This window comes from Filicampus tigris, chromosome 12 (assembly GCF_054856515.1).
Source record: "Filicampus tigris isolate MCC_2025a chromosome 12, RoL_Ftig_1.0, whole genome shotgun sequence".
Lineage (NCBI taxonomy): Eukaryota > Metazoa > Chordata > Actinopteri > Syngnathiformes > Syngnathidae > Filicampus > Filicampus tigris.
Window position 1 is genome coordinate 11,300,390 of NC_141228.1, and position 18,155 is coordinate 11,318,544.

At 40.3% G+C, this 18,155-nt stretch overlaps 1 protein-coding gene across 3 annotated transcripts; it reads left to right on the top strand.

The window, feature by feature from the left end:
- Nucleotides 1–112: 112 nt before the first annotated feature.
- Nucleotides 113–18,098, top strand: LOC147138338 (atrial natriuretic peptide receptor 2-like). 3 transcript variants are annotated; one of them, XM_086047672.1, is made up of 24 exons: nucleotides 113–256; nucleotides 467–627; nucleotides 2,143–2,233; nucleotides 3,118–3,250; nucleotides 3,949–4,072; nucleotides 4,274–4,378; nucleotides 5,447–5,549; nucleotides 5,776–5,921; nucleotides 6,045–6,117; nucleotides 6,413–6,557; nucleotides 8,365–8,451; nucleotides 8,588–8,731; nucleotides 9,654–9,775; nucleotides 9,851–9,995; nucleotides 11,395–11,443; nucleotides 11,537–11,644; nucleotides 11,802–11,921; nucleotides 12,070–12,163; nucleotides 13,489–13,576; nucleotides 13,652–13,791; nucleotides 14,521–14,673; nucleotides 14,780–14,878; nucleotides 15,895–15,986; nucleotides 17,261–18,098. In XM_086047672.1, exons 2-24 carry the CDS (start codon nucleotides 583–585, stop codon nucleotides 17,369–17,371), a joined length of 2,517 nt encoding a protein of 838 aa, XP_085903798.1. In that variant the 5' UTR covers nucleotides 113–256; nucleotides 467–582; the 3' UTR covers nucleotides 17,372–18,098. The 3 variants fall into 3 exon arrangements, with proteins under 3 accessions (XP_085903798.1, XP_085903797.1, XP_085903800.1); XM_086047671.1 differs by having other exon boundaries at nucleotides 9,654–9,995; XM_086047674.1 differs by lacking the exons at nucleotides 113–256; nucleotides 467–627; nucleotides 2,143–2,233; nucleotides 3,118–3,250 and adding an exon at nucleotides 3,328–3,476 and having other exon boundaries at nucleotides 9,654–9,995.
- Nucleotides 18,099–18,155: the final 57 nt, after the last annotated feature.

An 18,155-nucleotide genomic window follows, 5' to 3' on the forward strand; every position in this document is an offset into this window, starting at 1 on the left:
AGGATGCCCACGGGCTGTTTGAGCGGAGGATGGTGCCAAGTTGTTCCATGGTGGCCAACTCCTCAATGACGACCGCAAGCTTGGCAGAGTCGAGACCCCAAGCACGAGCATAGACCGGAGGCCTACAGTGGTGATATGGTGCTCTACGCTATGCTGAGCCACAGCTGCTGAGAACGTGGGCTTGGTGAGGCCAGGGAGCAGGCATTGATACAGATCCCTGATAGCAGAGCGCACCAGCTCCTCCAAGCGTGCAGAGGTACGTAACAAAAGGGACCACATGGATAAGGTGGTAGCTCATAAAAACACAAACAGAATAAAGGCATGGAGATTAAATTAATTTAATGATGAAATCATTGACATTATTGGGTTGAAAAGGAAAATGAATGTAAAGCATGGACCAGATAACTAAAATGAAAAATAATTCATTTTTGTTGTATTTATTTATTTTTTTGTTCTTCACATGCAGGGGAGGGGAGAGGAGCCTCCCTTGCTTGCCCTGAACGCACGTCTCCGACGCACGCACATGTGAGGTCATTCCCTCAGTCAGCTATCTGTCGGTCCATAAAGATTGCAGACTTGGTCATGGATCTGTGGACAGCAGCATCCTTCTTCCTGGCTTTCTTTTTGGTGAGTCCTCACTCTGTGCAGGATTTGTTGTATCAGCACTTGTATTAACGTTTACTAGTAGAAAAATGCATGGATAATGTGGTGATGTGACACCTGTGAACAGTTGTATACTGTAATAACTGTACATTTGTGTTGTAGTCTTAGAAAACATATTTTCATTCATTTGTATCCCGGATATTAGGGTTGAGAGGCAAAGAGTGTGCTCCTTTTCCCATTTGGTTACTGGAAGTGTTATGGAGGTACAATATCTGTTGTGGAGGTAAGTTTGTATTGTTTGAAAAATGAAAAGTTAAATTTCATACTGTCTTCAATTAGGTTAGATGGCTGTAGTATAGAGTTGGCTAGATTCATTTTGGATTTGATTATAGAATTTAGTTAATACTACTGTAGGGTCTGAGCTCTCCCAACCCAGAGTTAAGGTGTTTAATGTAATGAAAAGATTTTTGGGGAAGCGGTGGTGGGGCTGACTGATTCCATTTTGTTGCCAAATTTGAAGTACACTGGGTTGCTGCCTAGTTTGAAGTCCGGGTTATGCCCTATTGCGGTGTATCTGCAAGGTGCAAGTGATGGCTTAATTTTAACGTAATTTGATTTGCTTTCCACCAGGTTTTCAGAATTGTGTGAATTGTCGAGCATGTACCTACGTTTTTGGATTGATTGTGGTAGGAAAGAGAGGACTGCGACTGAGATTGTTTTACATAGACTTTGTTTTAGGTCTAACCAGGAGGTATTGTGATGTTGCTTGAAATTTTGTAATTGGTGGGAGAGGAATAAAGATCTGGTCCTTCTATAAGCCACCCTGATATTTTCCTTTCTGCAGTGTTGAGAATGAAATTCTTGACATTTTGTTGTTCCAATCAAATTGAGAAGTTTGGGACTCTAACGATTTGAACCATTTATCAGTAGGTGTGGCGGGCTGGGGTTCTTGAAAATAGGTAAGTGATCTGTAGCAGGATTTATATTTTTTCACAAGCATCTCTTCCAGTGAGGGTAAGTGGTAATTTTGTCCAGTGTTTGAGGTTAATTTATCTTCTATTTGTTTGACGAATGGGGTGCAGTTTATATTGAATAACTCTGACAGTCTGAGAGAGACGGTGATTCTCAAATATTTTATATTGCCAATGTGGAGTGGTAGGGAGTTATTTAGGACTGTATAGTTTCCAGATAATGGTAACAGCTGATTTATTCCATTTTACTGAGTAGTGAGATGTCATGTATTTTGAATCTTTTCTGCAGTGATACTGTACAGAAGGGTTATGTACTGTAGGTACACTAAATGTACGCTCTAAAAACAGTTGTGTTAAAAAGATCACAATTTTGAGTCAAAAATGGACCGATCCACAAATTGGATCAAATCTCCCATTGTTCTATTGCCTTAGTAACAGTAGTAACCAATTTTTACGTAAATGACCAACTATGGTTCCTTCCCCTATTAAGGGCAACAAACAAGCATAATAACGTCTTCCCGTGTCCCACTGACACCCATTATATCCTTGTGTGAAATTATTTGTGCAGGATATTCATTGCTGGCATGATCTGGACAACACAGAGTACGACTGCTGGCCAAGCAACAATCCAAATGATTACAACATGATAAGCTGCGGTGGTATGTGTTATTTATTACTCATTTTTGTGTGTTTTGTGTTATGTTAGAGTGGCATACAGTTGCACTCAAAATGTTTCAAACCCCATTTTAAATAATTTGCTGAATGGACTTTCTCTTTTTAAAGTAGCTGCCACTTATTCATCGTGTTGAGCTATGTATTTAATATATTTTATTTAACCCTTGTAAATAATTTGGGTGCAACTGTAGTTACTCTGCAACAGGTTACTACGTTCGTACTGATCAACAATAGAGTTTTTATAGAGAGTAAGGTTCATTTGCGTTTTTATTTCAAATCCTTTTTAATGGCTTGCTTGTAAGCTGAACAAATGAAATTCTTAACAGGCTATTGCAACATCAGACAGATTCAAAAGGCATTATCTCCATATTTGTTGTTTTCCAAAAACAATTATTTTTTTCCTGCTTGTTTTGGCGTTTTGCCTTTGCTTCACTTGCTTTAAAAAATGTATGATACATTATTTTTTAATTCTATTATTTTATCTTATTCAACTATGGGGCCACTTGTTGCTATACTGTACATTGGGTCCTCGGTTACAGCCATGCTTGCATTTTTTGCAAGTTTTGTACCAACTTTTTTTTTTTTTTTAAAGAAACAAAAAAAAATCTGGTTAAATCCCCACCAATGGTCATAAATTGGTCAGAAAGTAAGGACCTCTGTACATCATTATTAGCACTGACTTGGGTGCAGAATGCCTCCATGTACGGCATCTGACAAGGGTTAAAAGTGCAAAGGAAATGCAGCCTGCAGGAACACAGTTAGACAGCCACGCTTTATAGAAATTATGTGAATACAATGAATAGGCCTCCTTAAATGTACAGTATATGCGGGACCTTTGTCACATGCATGCTTGTTGTTTTCGGCTCAGGTCTGGAGATGGCTTGGGTGCAGCGTCCCCCGGAGAAAGTCAGCAACGGGGAGGAATTCAATGTTTCGTACACAGTCACAGCTTCAGATTCCTTCTACGACTACGCTGTCCGGAACAAGATTTTCCAGTTCAGGTGAGTGAGTTTCATAAACATTTGGAATCTTGAATGTCTGCCGTGCCCGGATTGTTCACATGCATGCACACACGTACACGCATGCAGGCGCAAACCGCAAAGCTCATGGATTTGGGGTTCTTCTCAACGGAATTATTATTGGAACATTGGAATTTGAACTCATTCAAATGACTTAAATGTATCATGAAGATGATTGGCATCACAGGTCATACTTCTTAATGTTATTGTAAGTGTAAAAAGAAGTTAACCACTGTAATATGTAAAAAAAACAAAAACAAAAAAGAAACCAAAAAAAAAATCTTTACCATACTTGTCAATATAAAACTTTTGCCATTTTAATCAGTACTCAATTCTGTTTTTGAATGCAATAATGTGACGTGGACGGATAACATTATTCTCGCCATTGTTTTTCATTCTTTTTTTAATACAGTATTTAACACAAAGTATTGATTCAATAGAAAAATATAGTGTAGAAATGAATGATTACACCTTCTTAGCTACAAACCACAATGCACCATCGCCGCCAATCAAAGCTGCTCCTCTCATAAAATCAGCGGGCGAGAGGCCCAGTTCTTGAAATGGAGGGGGAAAAAAACAGTTTTGCTGGAGTTAGAAGGAACTGCATGCAGACAGGCAGATGATTTTAAATGAGCTCGGAGATCGATGCTACTCATATCCATCCTCCCTTTTGCATCTAGTGACGCTGCAGAGGCAAAGCGGTTCTGTCATGAGCACGAGTGTCCATCTAACTGGAACAACGCTAATGAACTCAATTGTTGCGTGTACCACGCCAACATCCACTCATGTCCTCTGGGCCTCATGGTGAGTGTCGCACAACATTAGTCACTGCTCGCCAAATGCAATTTCATGCAGTAGTACCAAGTTGTTCTTTTATTTCTCACATGCACTAATTTACCATGGAAATGTCAGTGTTGGTAAAATAATGTATCAAGGGCAGCAGAGTTACAATTGATTTGAAAACGTTCAATAAAAGTTATTGAAGCGAGAGCTGTTGCTTTACAGAAACAAGGAGGTATCTGTGGCCCGTGGATTCCCGACGATGGCAAAATAGTCACTCATACGGTGTCCAAAGCCGGCAAGATGAGTCAGAAATACTGGACATCAAAGGTGAGCATACGTGGCTGTTTTGGGGATCAGGTTTGAATTGTGTTTGAATTATATTTGAAACCCATAAGCACACAGCATGGTGACCTGGTGGTGGAGTCTCAGTTGCAGCCATCCCGTGTGCAGTTTTGTGTGGGTCCTTTGGGTACATTTGGCCTCCTCCCACATTCTAAAATGATGCAAGTTGCGTTAATTGAAGGCTGAAATTTCTTGGGGCTTAAATATGAGTTTTGTTTGTCAGCATGACACCTGCAATTGTCCGTCAACCAGTCAAAGTCCAGAGTCAGCTGTAATAGGCGGCAGCTCACCCATGACCACAGTGTGGACAAGCGCTGTAGAAAATGGATGGAACAGATTCATATTGTAAATATGGCTAAATAGAAATCTACTAAGAAGCGATTATTTCAAATTTATTTTAGAACGTATTTCTACCCATAAAACATATGAAAATACACATTCACATGGTTCACTCCTGATATCAGATGGCAGCCCGTTGTAATTAATTAGTACATTCATGGACATACTGAGTAATGGATAATAAAGTGTAATGTTAATACTTTTGACCAAAGTTGAGTGGCATTTCTTGGTTATTGCTATGAGTTGCACACATAGCACATGCAGATATTTGTGTACGCTGGGTTGATAGTGTTTCTGTCTGCCACACTGTCCTTCTCCACTTATAAATATACAATATGTACTGTTCTTACATCGTGGGCATCTATGACCATGCATTTCTACTTTCCGTTTAACGCTGCAATATTGGGTAAAGAGTGGACCCCCACTATTTGCATGGGCTAGGGACCCAACCGGCCTGCGAATGGCAAAAATCTGCATACTGCATAGTCGATCCCCATTGAAATGCATTGGGAGGGAGAAAAAAATAAGAGAGATCTTCAAAAAAAAAACGCTGATAAACATTCAATATACATATTCGGGGTTACACTTTGGGGATTAAAAAAACTCCGGCAAAAATGTAAAAAAAAAAAACCAAACTGTATTGACAAAAAAATGGGGGAACAAATCTGTGATTGTATTCATGAAGATTGTGACATTGACACAATTTCTATGCAGGTGGTGCTGATCCATGTGGGCGTCACTTCAGTTATTGCTCATATCAAAATAGGACAAATGCACGCAGCATTGGAATCCAAAGTGCTTGTTGTGAGTGCTCAAGGTCAGTCTGCATTGTGCTATGTGCTTGCTAACACTTCTGCATTGCAGCCATGATTAGATAAAAACATATTCACAGAAAAGAGCATGCTCTACATTGTTCAGCAATACAGTACTATAAACATTGTAAACTAGCAGGAATGCAAGCGACTGATGGCCTTGCAATTGAATTGTTAACTCAACAATACAGATGTTTCAGCTTCTTCATCGATGTATCTGAAATGTTCCAGTATGTGGAGATGATGTCTGTGAGGTGGAGGAGAACTGTCTCAACTGTCCTGCAGACTGCGGCATCTGTCCCATGTCCGTGGCCATCAAGGTGTCCATCGGCCTCCCTGTTGCACTTTTCAGTGCCGGATTCATCCTAACCATGGTGGTGAGTGTGCTTGTTGTGTGTGTGCGTGCGTGCGTGTATATTAGACTCCTTCACAGACCCCCATAAATGGTTACACACAAATTTGCAAGGCCTAAATATTTGTCTTCATTCCCTTCCCTGCAGTGGCTTCAGTACCAGAAACAGAAGATGTTTTGGGATGAAAGCTGGATCATTGACTACAAGAGTATAATATTTGGTAATAACATGAACAAGTGTATGAAATGAATACGTTTCTTTGCATGGACTAGGGGTTGAACCACTAAAGATGTTTTGTAGTCAAAAAAACGATTAATCAATGACAGCATTGACATTTTTCCAGCACAGTTCAGCGGTCTCCAACCTTTTTTGGGCCACAGACCGGTCACCCGATAAATAAGCAAGTAGTTGCCTTCAAACTTTACAAGTCGGCGCAGTATTAAAGTCAGCTAGTCGATTAATCGGTTCAACCCCTAGCTTATATACAATTAACATCTGACTAAATGGTGCTGCAGGGAGGGTGTGCGGTACAGACTTTGGCAGCACAACCAGCCCCCAGCATGTGAAGAGCACTTCAAATGTCAGTCAGTTGACTGACATAACCATTTGCACTGGCGTCAACACCTTCTTCAAGCAGGGCTTCATCCAGCCTGGCAACTAGTAAGACAATGAGGATAGCACTCAGTACAGCATAGACCTCCACCAAGGTTGAACTCGGGGGGGTGCATTTAGAGACAGACAACCATTCATTATCATATTGACACTGTCACTAAGCAGGGACTGGACCCACGCTGCCTGCAACGAAGTCAGCTGTATGCAGAGCTGGGCACTTAACCCTTTTTTTGCCAGTCCGGCCGCAACCCTCCACCCTTGACCTGGGTACCCTTCCGGCCGCAACCCCCCGCCCGTATTCATAAAAATTATCACCCCCCTGCCCCGTTCCACCTTCCGGCCCCCCCCCCAAAAAAGTGTCCGTGATTGACGCCGCCGCGGGAGAGATGCTAACGGCAGAAGCTTTTTAAGGATCATTAGCTGGCTAATTTACTATTCGAACCCGCTGTGGACACGCTTCAAAATGCGCCACTAGTACTTTACTACTTACCCCAACTGCGTGTACTTACTTTCATTGCAAGCCCCGGGGTTGGCTTTGTCATATTGTATAATTATTTGGGTCCAACAGACGGCCAGAAGTCACATTCAACAAGTTATTTATTTTCCACACTTCTCTTCGTTCACAGCCTTCAAAATAAAGGCATACCAGCAAACCACTATACACAGCAGGTTTGCTACAGCGTATTTTTGGAAGTAGAAGATGCCAGAAGAAGTGCATGAACTCCACCTTGATGTGGCAGCGTCATACTTGAGTTCTGTGCGCACCTTAATATACTCCCGGACACAAGTTGTTTTGAAACAGTTACGTTCCAAGTCGGGGGGCGTCACTTCAAAAAGACTGCGACAACAATGGATATCGTACCTGTTACAACCATAAAGGGACCGAGATGACTAGACTATGCATTTAATTTTATTGCCAAACTAGTTTGCTTTTGCAGCAGCAACGAGCTGCGTGCTGCATCCTCTCTCTCCTCCTGTCCGTGTGGGAAACTGTATGTCATCGCAACATGTGACATGTTGGACCGATCAGAGCAGCAACAATTCCTGATTAATTTTGTGTCATTCAAACAAAACATAGGTCAAACCCATTTTAGCTAATACACACTGCATACCTTATTGAACACATGAAACGGCAAGACCAAACCATTGTCAACTTGAAAACAGGGGAAACACCCCCGATGTGAGTCAGACAGCAAAAAGATCTTGTTTGTTTTTTAGTCAACATCTTAGCTAGCAGACCGCTACACGTGACCAAAACAGGTTTATATCATTTATATTCTCACACAAGGGGATTGGAACAAAAAGCCAAAAGAGAATCGTCTTTCCTTGAACTTTTTTGGTATTTTTTATTTTGTTTTTTAACCATCAAATGATGATCCCAAATTACCTCTCGCCCACGCACCATTGCACTTGGCAGATTAAATATAGTTTAATTGTTTTTAATGACGTTTCGGAACAACAATTGAAAATGCGCCCAGAAGTAGACACGTTTAACACATCTGCCTCACAAGTCTGCCTTTTGTGGGTTGAATATCAGCTCCAGCCTACCTGTGTGAAGTCGTCTTCTTTTCCTGGTGCTAGCATATGTTTTCATGGGCTAATCCGATTTCCTCCCCCATTCCAACAAGATGAATGTAAAGTTAATTGAAAACTCTAAACTGTCCATAGTATGAATATGAATGGTTGTTTGTCTAAATGTTGGCTGGACCCTGCTGCAAAGTCAACTGGCATAGGCTGAGTCTTACGTGCAACCCTGGATAAGCGCTATATAAAATGGACTGATAGGAGACACTTTTATTCCATGTAAACTGCACTCATACTTGACAAATTATTGTTTCCAACATTCTCCTTTTAGTGATGGCAGAACAGTTGCAGTCAAACACATCCAAAAGAAACATTTTGCTCTGTCGAAAAGTGTCAGGAAGGAGGTGAAAGAGGTCAGGTGAGAGAAACCATGTGACACATCCAAACTGGGATTTTTTTTTCTTTTTTTTTTCTTTTTTACTGTTTTTTTTACTGGCAGTGCACAAAAGTAGGACCACCGTGGCATTCATTAAGTTATCAAATTTCCCTCGTAGACAACTGGACCACCCAAATCTTTGCAAGTTCATCGGGGGCTCCATTGAGGTTCCCTATGTGGCCATCATCACAGAACACTGCCCCAAAGGAAGCTTGTCTGATGTCCTTCTTAATGATGATATCCCAATCAACTGGGGCTTTAGGTAAGGAAAAGTAACATATTAGGGCTCCTCAAAAAAGAAATATTCCATGTTAATTCATCCAACAATAAAACTGGAGTTTATATGTTGTAAGGTGATGTGGTACATCACATCACCACAATTAAATGATGAGATCCAATAAAATAGCTTGAAGAAAATAGTGTCTTGACAAAGATTATAATATAAGAGCAATCTTCAGTTTAAGCATGTTTATTATTTGCAGTGATGCAGTGATGAACTGTGCTGCGTCATACGCAGAGCTGTTTCTAATGTTTTACCTATCTTGTGTTGCTTAAAGCAGAAGTCAACCCCAGAAAATGTCATTACAAGAATATGTTCTATGAAGCCCCACACGGCATTCTGAATTAATTTTGCGCTTGTGAAAAATGAGTTAAGCAGTAAAATCGAACTGTTTTTGTACATTTCAGGGAGCGGCCATTTTGCCACTTGCTGTCGACTGAAAATGATATCACATGACATCAGGGCTCAGGTAACAACCAATCAAGGCTCAACTTCAGAAAACAGGTCCACTGTGATTGGTTGTTACCAGAGCCCTGAGCAACTGTGATGTCAATTTCAGTCAACAGAAGTGACAAAATGGCCGCCCCCTGAGATGGCTAAAAACGGGTGGATTTTGCTGCTTAACTCATATTCTGCAAACGCAATATTTATCAGAATGTCATGTTTAGACTAGTGAAGGCGCATAGAACATATTTTTCCAAGTATTTTTGTTGAGTTGACTTCCCTTTTAATTACCAAATAACTGAAATACAAACATATACATAATACAACAGAGCTGGGCATTGTCCCTCCTTTCCTTGAGTTTTCATCCTGCATATTTAATCGATCCACGTAAATTGAGAATTATCCCGTAAATTCTTCATATTATTCTTGACACTACAAATGTAATGTGATGTTTCCACAGACTGTCATTTGCCACTGACATTGCCCGTGGGATGTCCTACCTGCACCAACACAAGGTGTTTCATGGTAGACTTCACTCCAGGAACTGTGTTATTGATGATCGCTGGGTTTGCAAAATCTCTGGTAAAACAACAACAAACGAAAAAAGGAGTGCAATACAGTATATCTCCAAAAGAATTTCATTTTCTTCCTGTCTAGATTACGGTCTTATACTCTACAGAAAGGAGGACTTTGATGCAGTCAGTAATGGGTTCACTTGTGGCGATGTAAACCGCGTCTACTGTGCTCCAGAGGTCCTCCTGGGAAACAGCTCGACTATGACGCCAGCGGCAGACGTCTACAGGTTACTGCTTGAATTTGAAAGCATCCATATGTTGAGTTCGTTACATTTTCCTGCATTTTCCAAGTTGTGTTTTCATTTTGGCTGATAGAGGAACCTCGACAGTCAAATGCAAAGTAATGTAAAAATGTGCCTCCGAAGTCTCACAAAACTGTTGTCAAGCAGGACATTGTATGAGACAACTGTCGTTTTTGTATTTGTGGCTTTCTTTGTAGCACTTAATTAAAAAGATGGAGCAGTGTTAGAGAAAAACAATATACTCAAGTTACATTACGTAAGTAAGGCAGGGGTAGACGCATCACAATTTTTAACAGTTTAACAGATTTTTGAAGTGAGAAACACCCCATTCATGACGAAGAAAAAAAAATCTGAAAGTGCGTTCTTACATCTCTTTTAGTGTGTGGCGTACTCGAGATGGCAAACACAGTACATCACACATAACCAACCACATCTCCGCCGACAATCGTAAGTCTTCTGTGATAGACAGAATTGTGCTACAGACTGCTGGAAATACAAAGAAGAAAGAATAGCAGAAGAAAAAAAATATAGAAGATGCTATGCTTACTCTTAGCTTACAGTATATGGTCTACATTTAAGATTGTCAGCCTGACTTGATCGGGGAGGGAAAAATTCTCAAATTGGGCTCGATTATTGGTATGTCTGTAAGACCCGGTAACATTAATTCAGAGGTTTGTATCTAAATACATTATAACTGTTTAAAGATAATTGCTGAAAACGTATGTATTTATAAATGTCTAATGTATCTAATACTCAATTGTGAAGAGATGGCATTCAATATTTTTTAACCATTTCCGTTTTTTTTTTCCTGGCTAAAACGGCACGCAGTGACACACACAGGCATCTAGCATGAGTCACCCGTCTCCCTCTATATAAGAACTTGAGTTCCCTCATTCATTATCCAGCAGAATTGTGACTTGTGAGTTACTTAGTTATTATCACTACAGTGAGAAGTTAGCTAGCTAGCCATGCCTACACCCTGAAAATGCATCGTCATCGGATCACACAATTTACACAATAGCTCGGCGCTGAATCGTTTAAATTCCCAAGTGAGGCCGTGACGCCGTGGATGAGCTAGCTGCTGGCTAGCTCCACTGGGTGGAAAGCCCCACGATGACCCGCTGGTCTATATTGCAACCACCGGAGGCTTTCGGCGGATATATTTTTGTGGCTCAAACATTGAAGGCATACGAAGGATGCTAGACAAAGTCACATTTATGTTTTAGCTGGGCATGGTTTCACGCATTCATAAAATGTGACTTCAACGTTGTCCGTAAATGTTTTCTGATGGAAACGGTTGACCGTGGAATAGTTCCATTTCTATCATTGCCCATGAGAAAATGTGAGGTTCAACTGTATTTACCTTTTCTGTCCTTCCTCTCAGCTACGCCATGATCCTGGTTGAGATAGCCACTCGCTCTGACCTCATTTCAGTATGGTGGATTTTTCTTCTTCCCTCTGGATTATGTGCTGTGGCTTTGCCTTGATCTTGACTTTCTAATGAGCAGTTCTGTTGATGGTTACAGGATCAGGCTGAGGGAGTGAAGATGGACATCATATGGCGCCCTCCTCTCCCTGAACTCAAAGCAGGAAAAAATGACGTGGACTGTCCCAGTCAAGAGGACTACTGTGAGGTGTGTTATCACCGTACCGGATATCTTTTATCATAATAGCTGTTGTTTGAGTGAATGTATCACGAGCCAAATACTTGCAATCAACTGTGCAAGTGTACCTAATGTTGTGTCCTTTAACAACATGCACTTACTGTATCTACGCTTAACTCTTTTGCAGCTTATCAAAAAGTGTTGGGCTCACAACCTCACCACAAGGCCCACTTTTGAGCAGGTCAAGAAGATGCTGGACAAGATGAACCCACATAAAGTCAGCCCCGTGGACATGATGATGAACCTGGTAACATTCCCTCTAACATGTTGCTAAAGACTTTGTACCACTGTTTAAATGGTACATTTCTAAAAAGCAGCTTATTGGGGGACAAAAAAACAACATTTTAATGATTGATTCAGCTGGATATTATGACATCAATGTACATACTCTGCAGATGGAGAAGTACAGCAAACATCTCGAGGCCATAGTTGCTGAGAGAACTCAGGACCTTCTTCAAGAGAAACAGAAGACCGATCGCTTGTTGTACAGTAAGTGTTGTATGTTAAATTGCCACATATGTTCATATTTATAAAATAGTAAGTAATTTACTTAATGTCATATATTCTGTAGCGGCTACAATTCAGCAATTATGCAGCAAAACGGCCAAACTCGGCTGGAAGTCCGGTGCTCGGATTTCGGACCGCTAACCTTGGCTGTATCGGAGGCTGAACGTTAATTGCTGCCCTGACAGCGACAGTGGTGTTAGCCTCTTAGCTGCGGATGGCTAATGGCTGCCTGCCTATGGAGTCTAACAAAACGTGGTACTTTAGTGTCTGAAAGCTCCAACCAATCTCCACCAAAATTCATATGCACGTAACCTATTCTTGTCCAATTCAACCTGTAAAAATATGACGATCGGCACAATAGTTTCAATTTTGTGGAGGTGGAGCTCACATTTAATGTCAATAAAATCCCAAATTTGGCGCTGATCGCTTTGTTACTTTCACAGTTTGAAGTGGACATAAGTAGAGATGCGCATATGAATTTTGGTGACTATTGGTCACCATTTTCAGACATGTGACAAAGCAAGCCAGGAAGCATTATTACAATTCTTGCCTCCTTCCTTCTCTGGCATAGTTGGGCCGAGATGAAAAAAAGCAGGCCACACCCATAAAAAAATGGATGTCATTAAGATGTGTGGAATGTAGTTTAAAAAAAAAAACGCATTAAATCAGTGCTGAGATTTTCAGGGGGTGGGGGAATTTTTATGCTGACATCATTTTTACATACAGACCTATTATCTAAGTGCCAATGTTCAGCCCAATCAAGTGTCCCTTTTAGAGCATTTTGCATATATGCATTTATTTTGTCCATGTCTAAAATAACATTTTTGTCACACATTTGGTTTGGAAGTGAGTGGTCCTATATGGCCCCCGAGAAGCAATGATGAAAAATAAATGCCTCCAGCATTTAAATTGGCCATCCCTGTTATAGACTGTAGCACGTTATTATTTTCGTGCAAATTCAAGTTATGTCACCACCGTAGAAACAGAACAGGATTATCTTCTTCTCAGGTATGTTACTAGTTTACTCATATAGAATCATTTTCATTCCTCAGTAAGCAGCTCTTTTTTAATCACAGCACCATTTACTGGATATGATTGAACTGCCATAAAAGCAAACTCACCACTGGACTGTGCTGGCCTGAGTCTAGCACACTGATCATGTCGATCCACTAAATCCAATTGGTGAAGACAGACACACCTGATTTTTGCTGCCCTCCATTGGTGAATGCAGGCAGCAACTTCCTCATTCCAATCGGCCTGAATCACTGACACTCTTCAAGTTACAACATCATTTATTTCCTTTGCAGGCATGTTACCGAAGCCGGTTGCCGATGACCTCCGCCAAGGCCGAACTGCAGAGGCTCAGAGCTTCTCCAACGCTACGGTCTACTTCAGGTTGCTTTTTAACTGTTCAATTCACTGGTGAACTAGAGGTGGCTGACTGCAGCTACATTTGCCTCTTCGTGGCAGTGACATTGTGGGCTTCACCCAGCTGTCGGGAGCCAGCACGCCCCATCAGGTTGTGGACTTCCTCAACCAGCTCTACACCACCTTTGATGACATCATTGACAATTATGACGTCTACAAAGTGGAGACCATTGGTGATGCTTGTAAGTGATGAATGACAGGCATGTACTTCAGCAAAGAAGAAAACAAGATAGTGTAGAATTGTACATCTCAAGCATCATGAGCTTGCCATTTTGCGGGACTGTCTTATATCTTTGACTAGGGATCGTTAAAAGAAATGTTTGAAAGATTTTTGAGTAATTTTTGTTTAGTAATCCGATGTGAGATCATACTTATGCAAAAAAGGTAACTTGGCTCAATTAAGGTTGTGAAACACTCACTAGACCACTGTGCTGTAATTAATCAAATATCTTAGACAACAGTAAATTCCCAGGAAAGTGTTATTTCGTAATTATGTTATGAACAGTTAATATATCTACTGTATTTTAAAACCTTTTAAAACTCTTTTAAAAATCAAACATTAAATGAGATTTTTGAAGTAGCAAAGCTGCTGCCATAAAGTATAGTGCACTCAATCGCAATCAATCCAACACAATAAACACAATTATTAACAATTATTGTAATATTATTCATTATGCCTATCCCTACCTCTGACACTTGACTTTTTCTGCTTGGGGTTATACCCCTTAAAAATGGTTATGCCATAATTATTCCCATGGTCTGTAATAGTGGCGATTGTAGCTTGGGGGACACAAATAATCTTGGGCCGCACCCCTGTCTCTCTAATGTCAGGCATAAGTACAGCATTTGAAAAAAGTAAGTATTTTCTATTCCATTTTTTTAATGTCCCTAACAATGGCTGGCGGGTACAGACATGGTGGTCTCAGGGGTCCCCCAAGAAAATGGCATAAATCATGCTGGGGAGATAGCCAGCATGGCCTTGGATCTGGTCAGTGTTTGCCACACGTTCAAGATCCCCCACAAGCCCAACACACAGCTGAAGATACGTGCTGGCATCCACTCAGGTACTTTTTACACGCCACAACCTCCACTGTATGATGTATACAAACATGCATATACAAAACATGAGGCACATCTGTGCCTTATATTGTGGTGTTTTTTTCCCTTCAGGACCTGTCGTGGCTGGTGTGGTTGGAACCAAAATGCCTCGTTACTGCCTATTTGGAGACACTGTCAACACAGCATCACGGATGGAATCAACGAGTGAAGGTAAAGAAGGATTATAAAAGATAAAAGTATATTGAATGCATGCACTTTAGACTTTAACTAATGTATACAACAGTTTTGCTGGATAAGGGAAGCACCATAAAGTGGAAGTCACCCCCAAATAATTCTTTGCAATAATGTGTTCTCTGTGCCTTCACGAGTCCAAACGTAGCATTCTGATCAATATTGCGTTTGTGGAATATGAGATAAGCAGTGAAATGCACCCGTTTTTGTCCATCTCAGGGACGGCCATTTTGCTACTTGCTGTTGACTGAAAATGACATCACAGTTGCTCAGGGCTCAGGTAACGACCAACCACGGCTCACCTGTTTTCTGTAGCTGAACCATGATTGGTCGTTATCTTATCCGTGAGCAGCTGTGATGTCATTATCAGTCGACAGCAAATACCAAAATGGCCGCCCCCTGACATGGACAAAAATGGGTAGATTTTATTGCTGAACTCATATTCCACAAATTAATGGGCCTGCATAGAACATATTCTTGTAAAAAAAAAAGTTTGGGTTGACTTCTCTTTTGTAGGAGACATGATGCTTTTTTTAAATCCCAGTTTAAAACCATTCTCAGGCATTTTGATATGTCTATGACATAGTTCCGTCAAAGTACTCCAAGGGTCAAGATTTGCAGCACACTTTTCGCATACTCTTTCTTGTTTTTAATTATCCTGTTTGAGTGGGTGGCCTTGTCTCATGCAAGTGAGTGGGGGGCGGGGGGGGAACTTTCCAAATACGTCTGTTTATTTTACTCATTTGCTAGCTTGTGCATTTAATATTCTCGTTACGCAACGGAGACAACTTGACATGCGTTTAGAGTCAGTCATAGATGGATGGAACGGAGAGAATCAGGTCACTTTTCAAAATAAAATGTTTTTCAGCCTCGGATAATAAATAAACCGGAAGTACAGTGTACTGTACCGCTGGTTGGGGATCCCTGCTTTAGATAAACATTGACCTATTCTACACAAATATAGACACATGTTTCTTTTTGTACTGTTTGGAAAGCACTGAAGATCCAAGTGAGTGGGGCCACAGCTGACCTTCTTCACATGTTGAGAGGATACATTCTAAACTGCAGAGGGATGCTAAATGTGAAGGTAATGTTGGTTCTTGAATGTCTTGGAAATGGTTTCTAAGTGGTAGAGTTTAGATTTGTTTTCTTCTCTCTTTTAAGTCTGCTTATTATATTTTCTATCATCTATTTAAGCAAACAAGGTCTACTTGAAGTGTAAAAAAACCTCAAGTGTAAAAGATTTAAAATCCAGATTAAAAACCATGCTTTTTTTCCTCCATGCCTTTCATTAATAGTAGCATTTTTAAATCAATTTCACTATACGGTCTTTCAGTAATTGTACAAAGCTACTTTTTATTTATTTACTTGATTTTTAAATGTCTTTAAATCTTTTGCTAAAGTGTTTAACTCATTCACTGCCATTAATGTAATTATTTGTCTTTTCACAGTGCAGCCATTCAATCCCAGGATGTTTATATTTTTTTCATTTTTTTTTTCAAACGTTAGGGTAAAAGAGGGTCTGAGAAGGTCTGGCAGTGAATGAGTTAAATGTTGTCAATCTTTTCATAATTGTGGTAAGACACTTTTGTTTTCTCTGCTTTCCTTTTGAATGTCTCAGGCTGTTTTGTTTGCTTCTTGGTGTTGTGCCGTTGTTTGTGTGAAGCACCTTGAGATGCCTTGTGTATGAAATGTGCTATATCAGTAAAGCTGCCTTACCTTGGAATGTGTTGCAGGCATCAATTTCAAAATGAGTGAATGTTTGCCACACCCAAAAACACAATAAGGTTTATCAGTTTGCACGTTAAATATCTTGTCTTTGTAGTGTATACAATTGAATATTAGTTGAAAAGGATATACAAATAATCATTGTACTTTTACAATTGAGCTTTTATGTATATTTTACACAATGTCCCAACTTCATTGCAATCGTGGTTTGTATAACACAAAAACCTGGCATTTGAACAGGGGCGTGATGACTTTTTATATCCTTTGTGTATACTGTATATGATATCGGTGGCATGGGGGAGAGAGTACTGTAATTCAAACTTTCCCTCAAAGGAAATAATAAACCTTGGGTGTGTCCTTCCCATTGAATCCTCTCCTATGCTTGTAATCTAAGAGTATTGTAACTGTATTGGGGTGTTGTTCGCGGGATGTTTGGGAGGAGGGTTCTTCTCCATTCTCTGATGTTTTTAGCTCAGACGTGGCCTCAGCTGCTGCTGCTCTCTGTCCCCCCCCCCCCCACCCTTTCCCTCTCCCATCCATTAAGAGAATTGCCTTATTTAAAATTCAGAGGGACACATTTTTCATGGGGACCTCTCATCCTGTCTGAACTTGTCACATATTCAATTTCAACAGGGCAAAGGTGAGATGAAAACATGGTGGCTGGAGGCCAAACGAAACGAGTGCACGGATCCGCTTCTCAGCACGTCAGAGTTCATAGGAGGTCCCGCGCCAGTTAGTGACTGAAGCTGGCCGACATGTCCAAGATTTGAACAAGATGTGAACCATGTGCAGTGACTGATTACGTGTCGTGTTGTGCAATTCATCTGTGTTACATGGACGTCAACGTAGTTGTTAGGGTTGAGCTTTCTTGTCAGTGTAGTGACAACACTGTACAGTACTTACAGTGTCGTGACAATAAGTGACATTCTACTTATACTTTTTATTTAATTTCTCTATTATTTGTGTTTTCCCTGTCATGCAGCAACTGCCTCAATACTATGTACTACTTTACTGAGATATAATACAAGAGCTGTAACAGAAATGATCCACAGACAATAATGTTCACAATGTCACAATGTGAGTTAATGATTTAACAATATGTTACTTATTTTGATTGTGATTTTCTGCACTGTATCATTTAATGATGAGCGTAAACATGATGATGCTCATCCTGTGAATCTGGTTTAAATGCTAAATTTAAATTATGTTGTTTAACACATTTTTACAATTGTGTGTATAGTACTTAAAAAAGTATGTTATTTTCTTAACAGTATACAGTATCAATTAGTGTCCACCTTATTGGAGGTTCATAGATAATATTCTATTACAATAGTCAATTTCGACATCTGGTGTCTTACTGTCCTGCCTTCTTTGTGCTGTGTAATGGGAATACTGTGCTGTTCAGGGGTCCTCGGTTTACGGCGCTAACGAACAGCGAGCGGCATAAGAATAAATTGTCACGTGCCAGGTTTTTCATGTAGTTATTTATTCTTGGCTCAGTGATGTTTTTCCACACAAATATGTACTG

What these genes read in the sequence shown, in the direction of transcription:
- LOC147138338 (XM_086047671.1), top strand. Translation starts at nt 583, where the DNA reads ATGGATCTGTGGACAGCAGCATCCTTCTTCCTGGCTTTCTTTTTG. An exon ending in AACAAGATTTTCCAGTTCAG is followed by an intron (nt 3,251 to 3,948) that starts GTGAGTGAGTTT and finishes TTTTGCATCTAG; the next exon opens with TGACGCTGCAGAGGCAAAGC. An exon ending in TGGACATGATGATGAACCTG is followed by an intron (nt 11,922 to 12,069) that starts GTAACATTCCCT and finishes CATACTCTGCAG; the next exon opens with ATGGAGAAGTACAGCAAACA.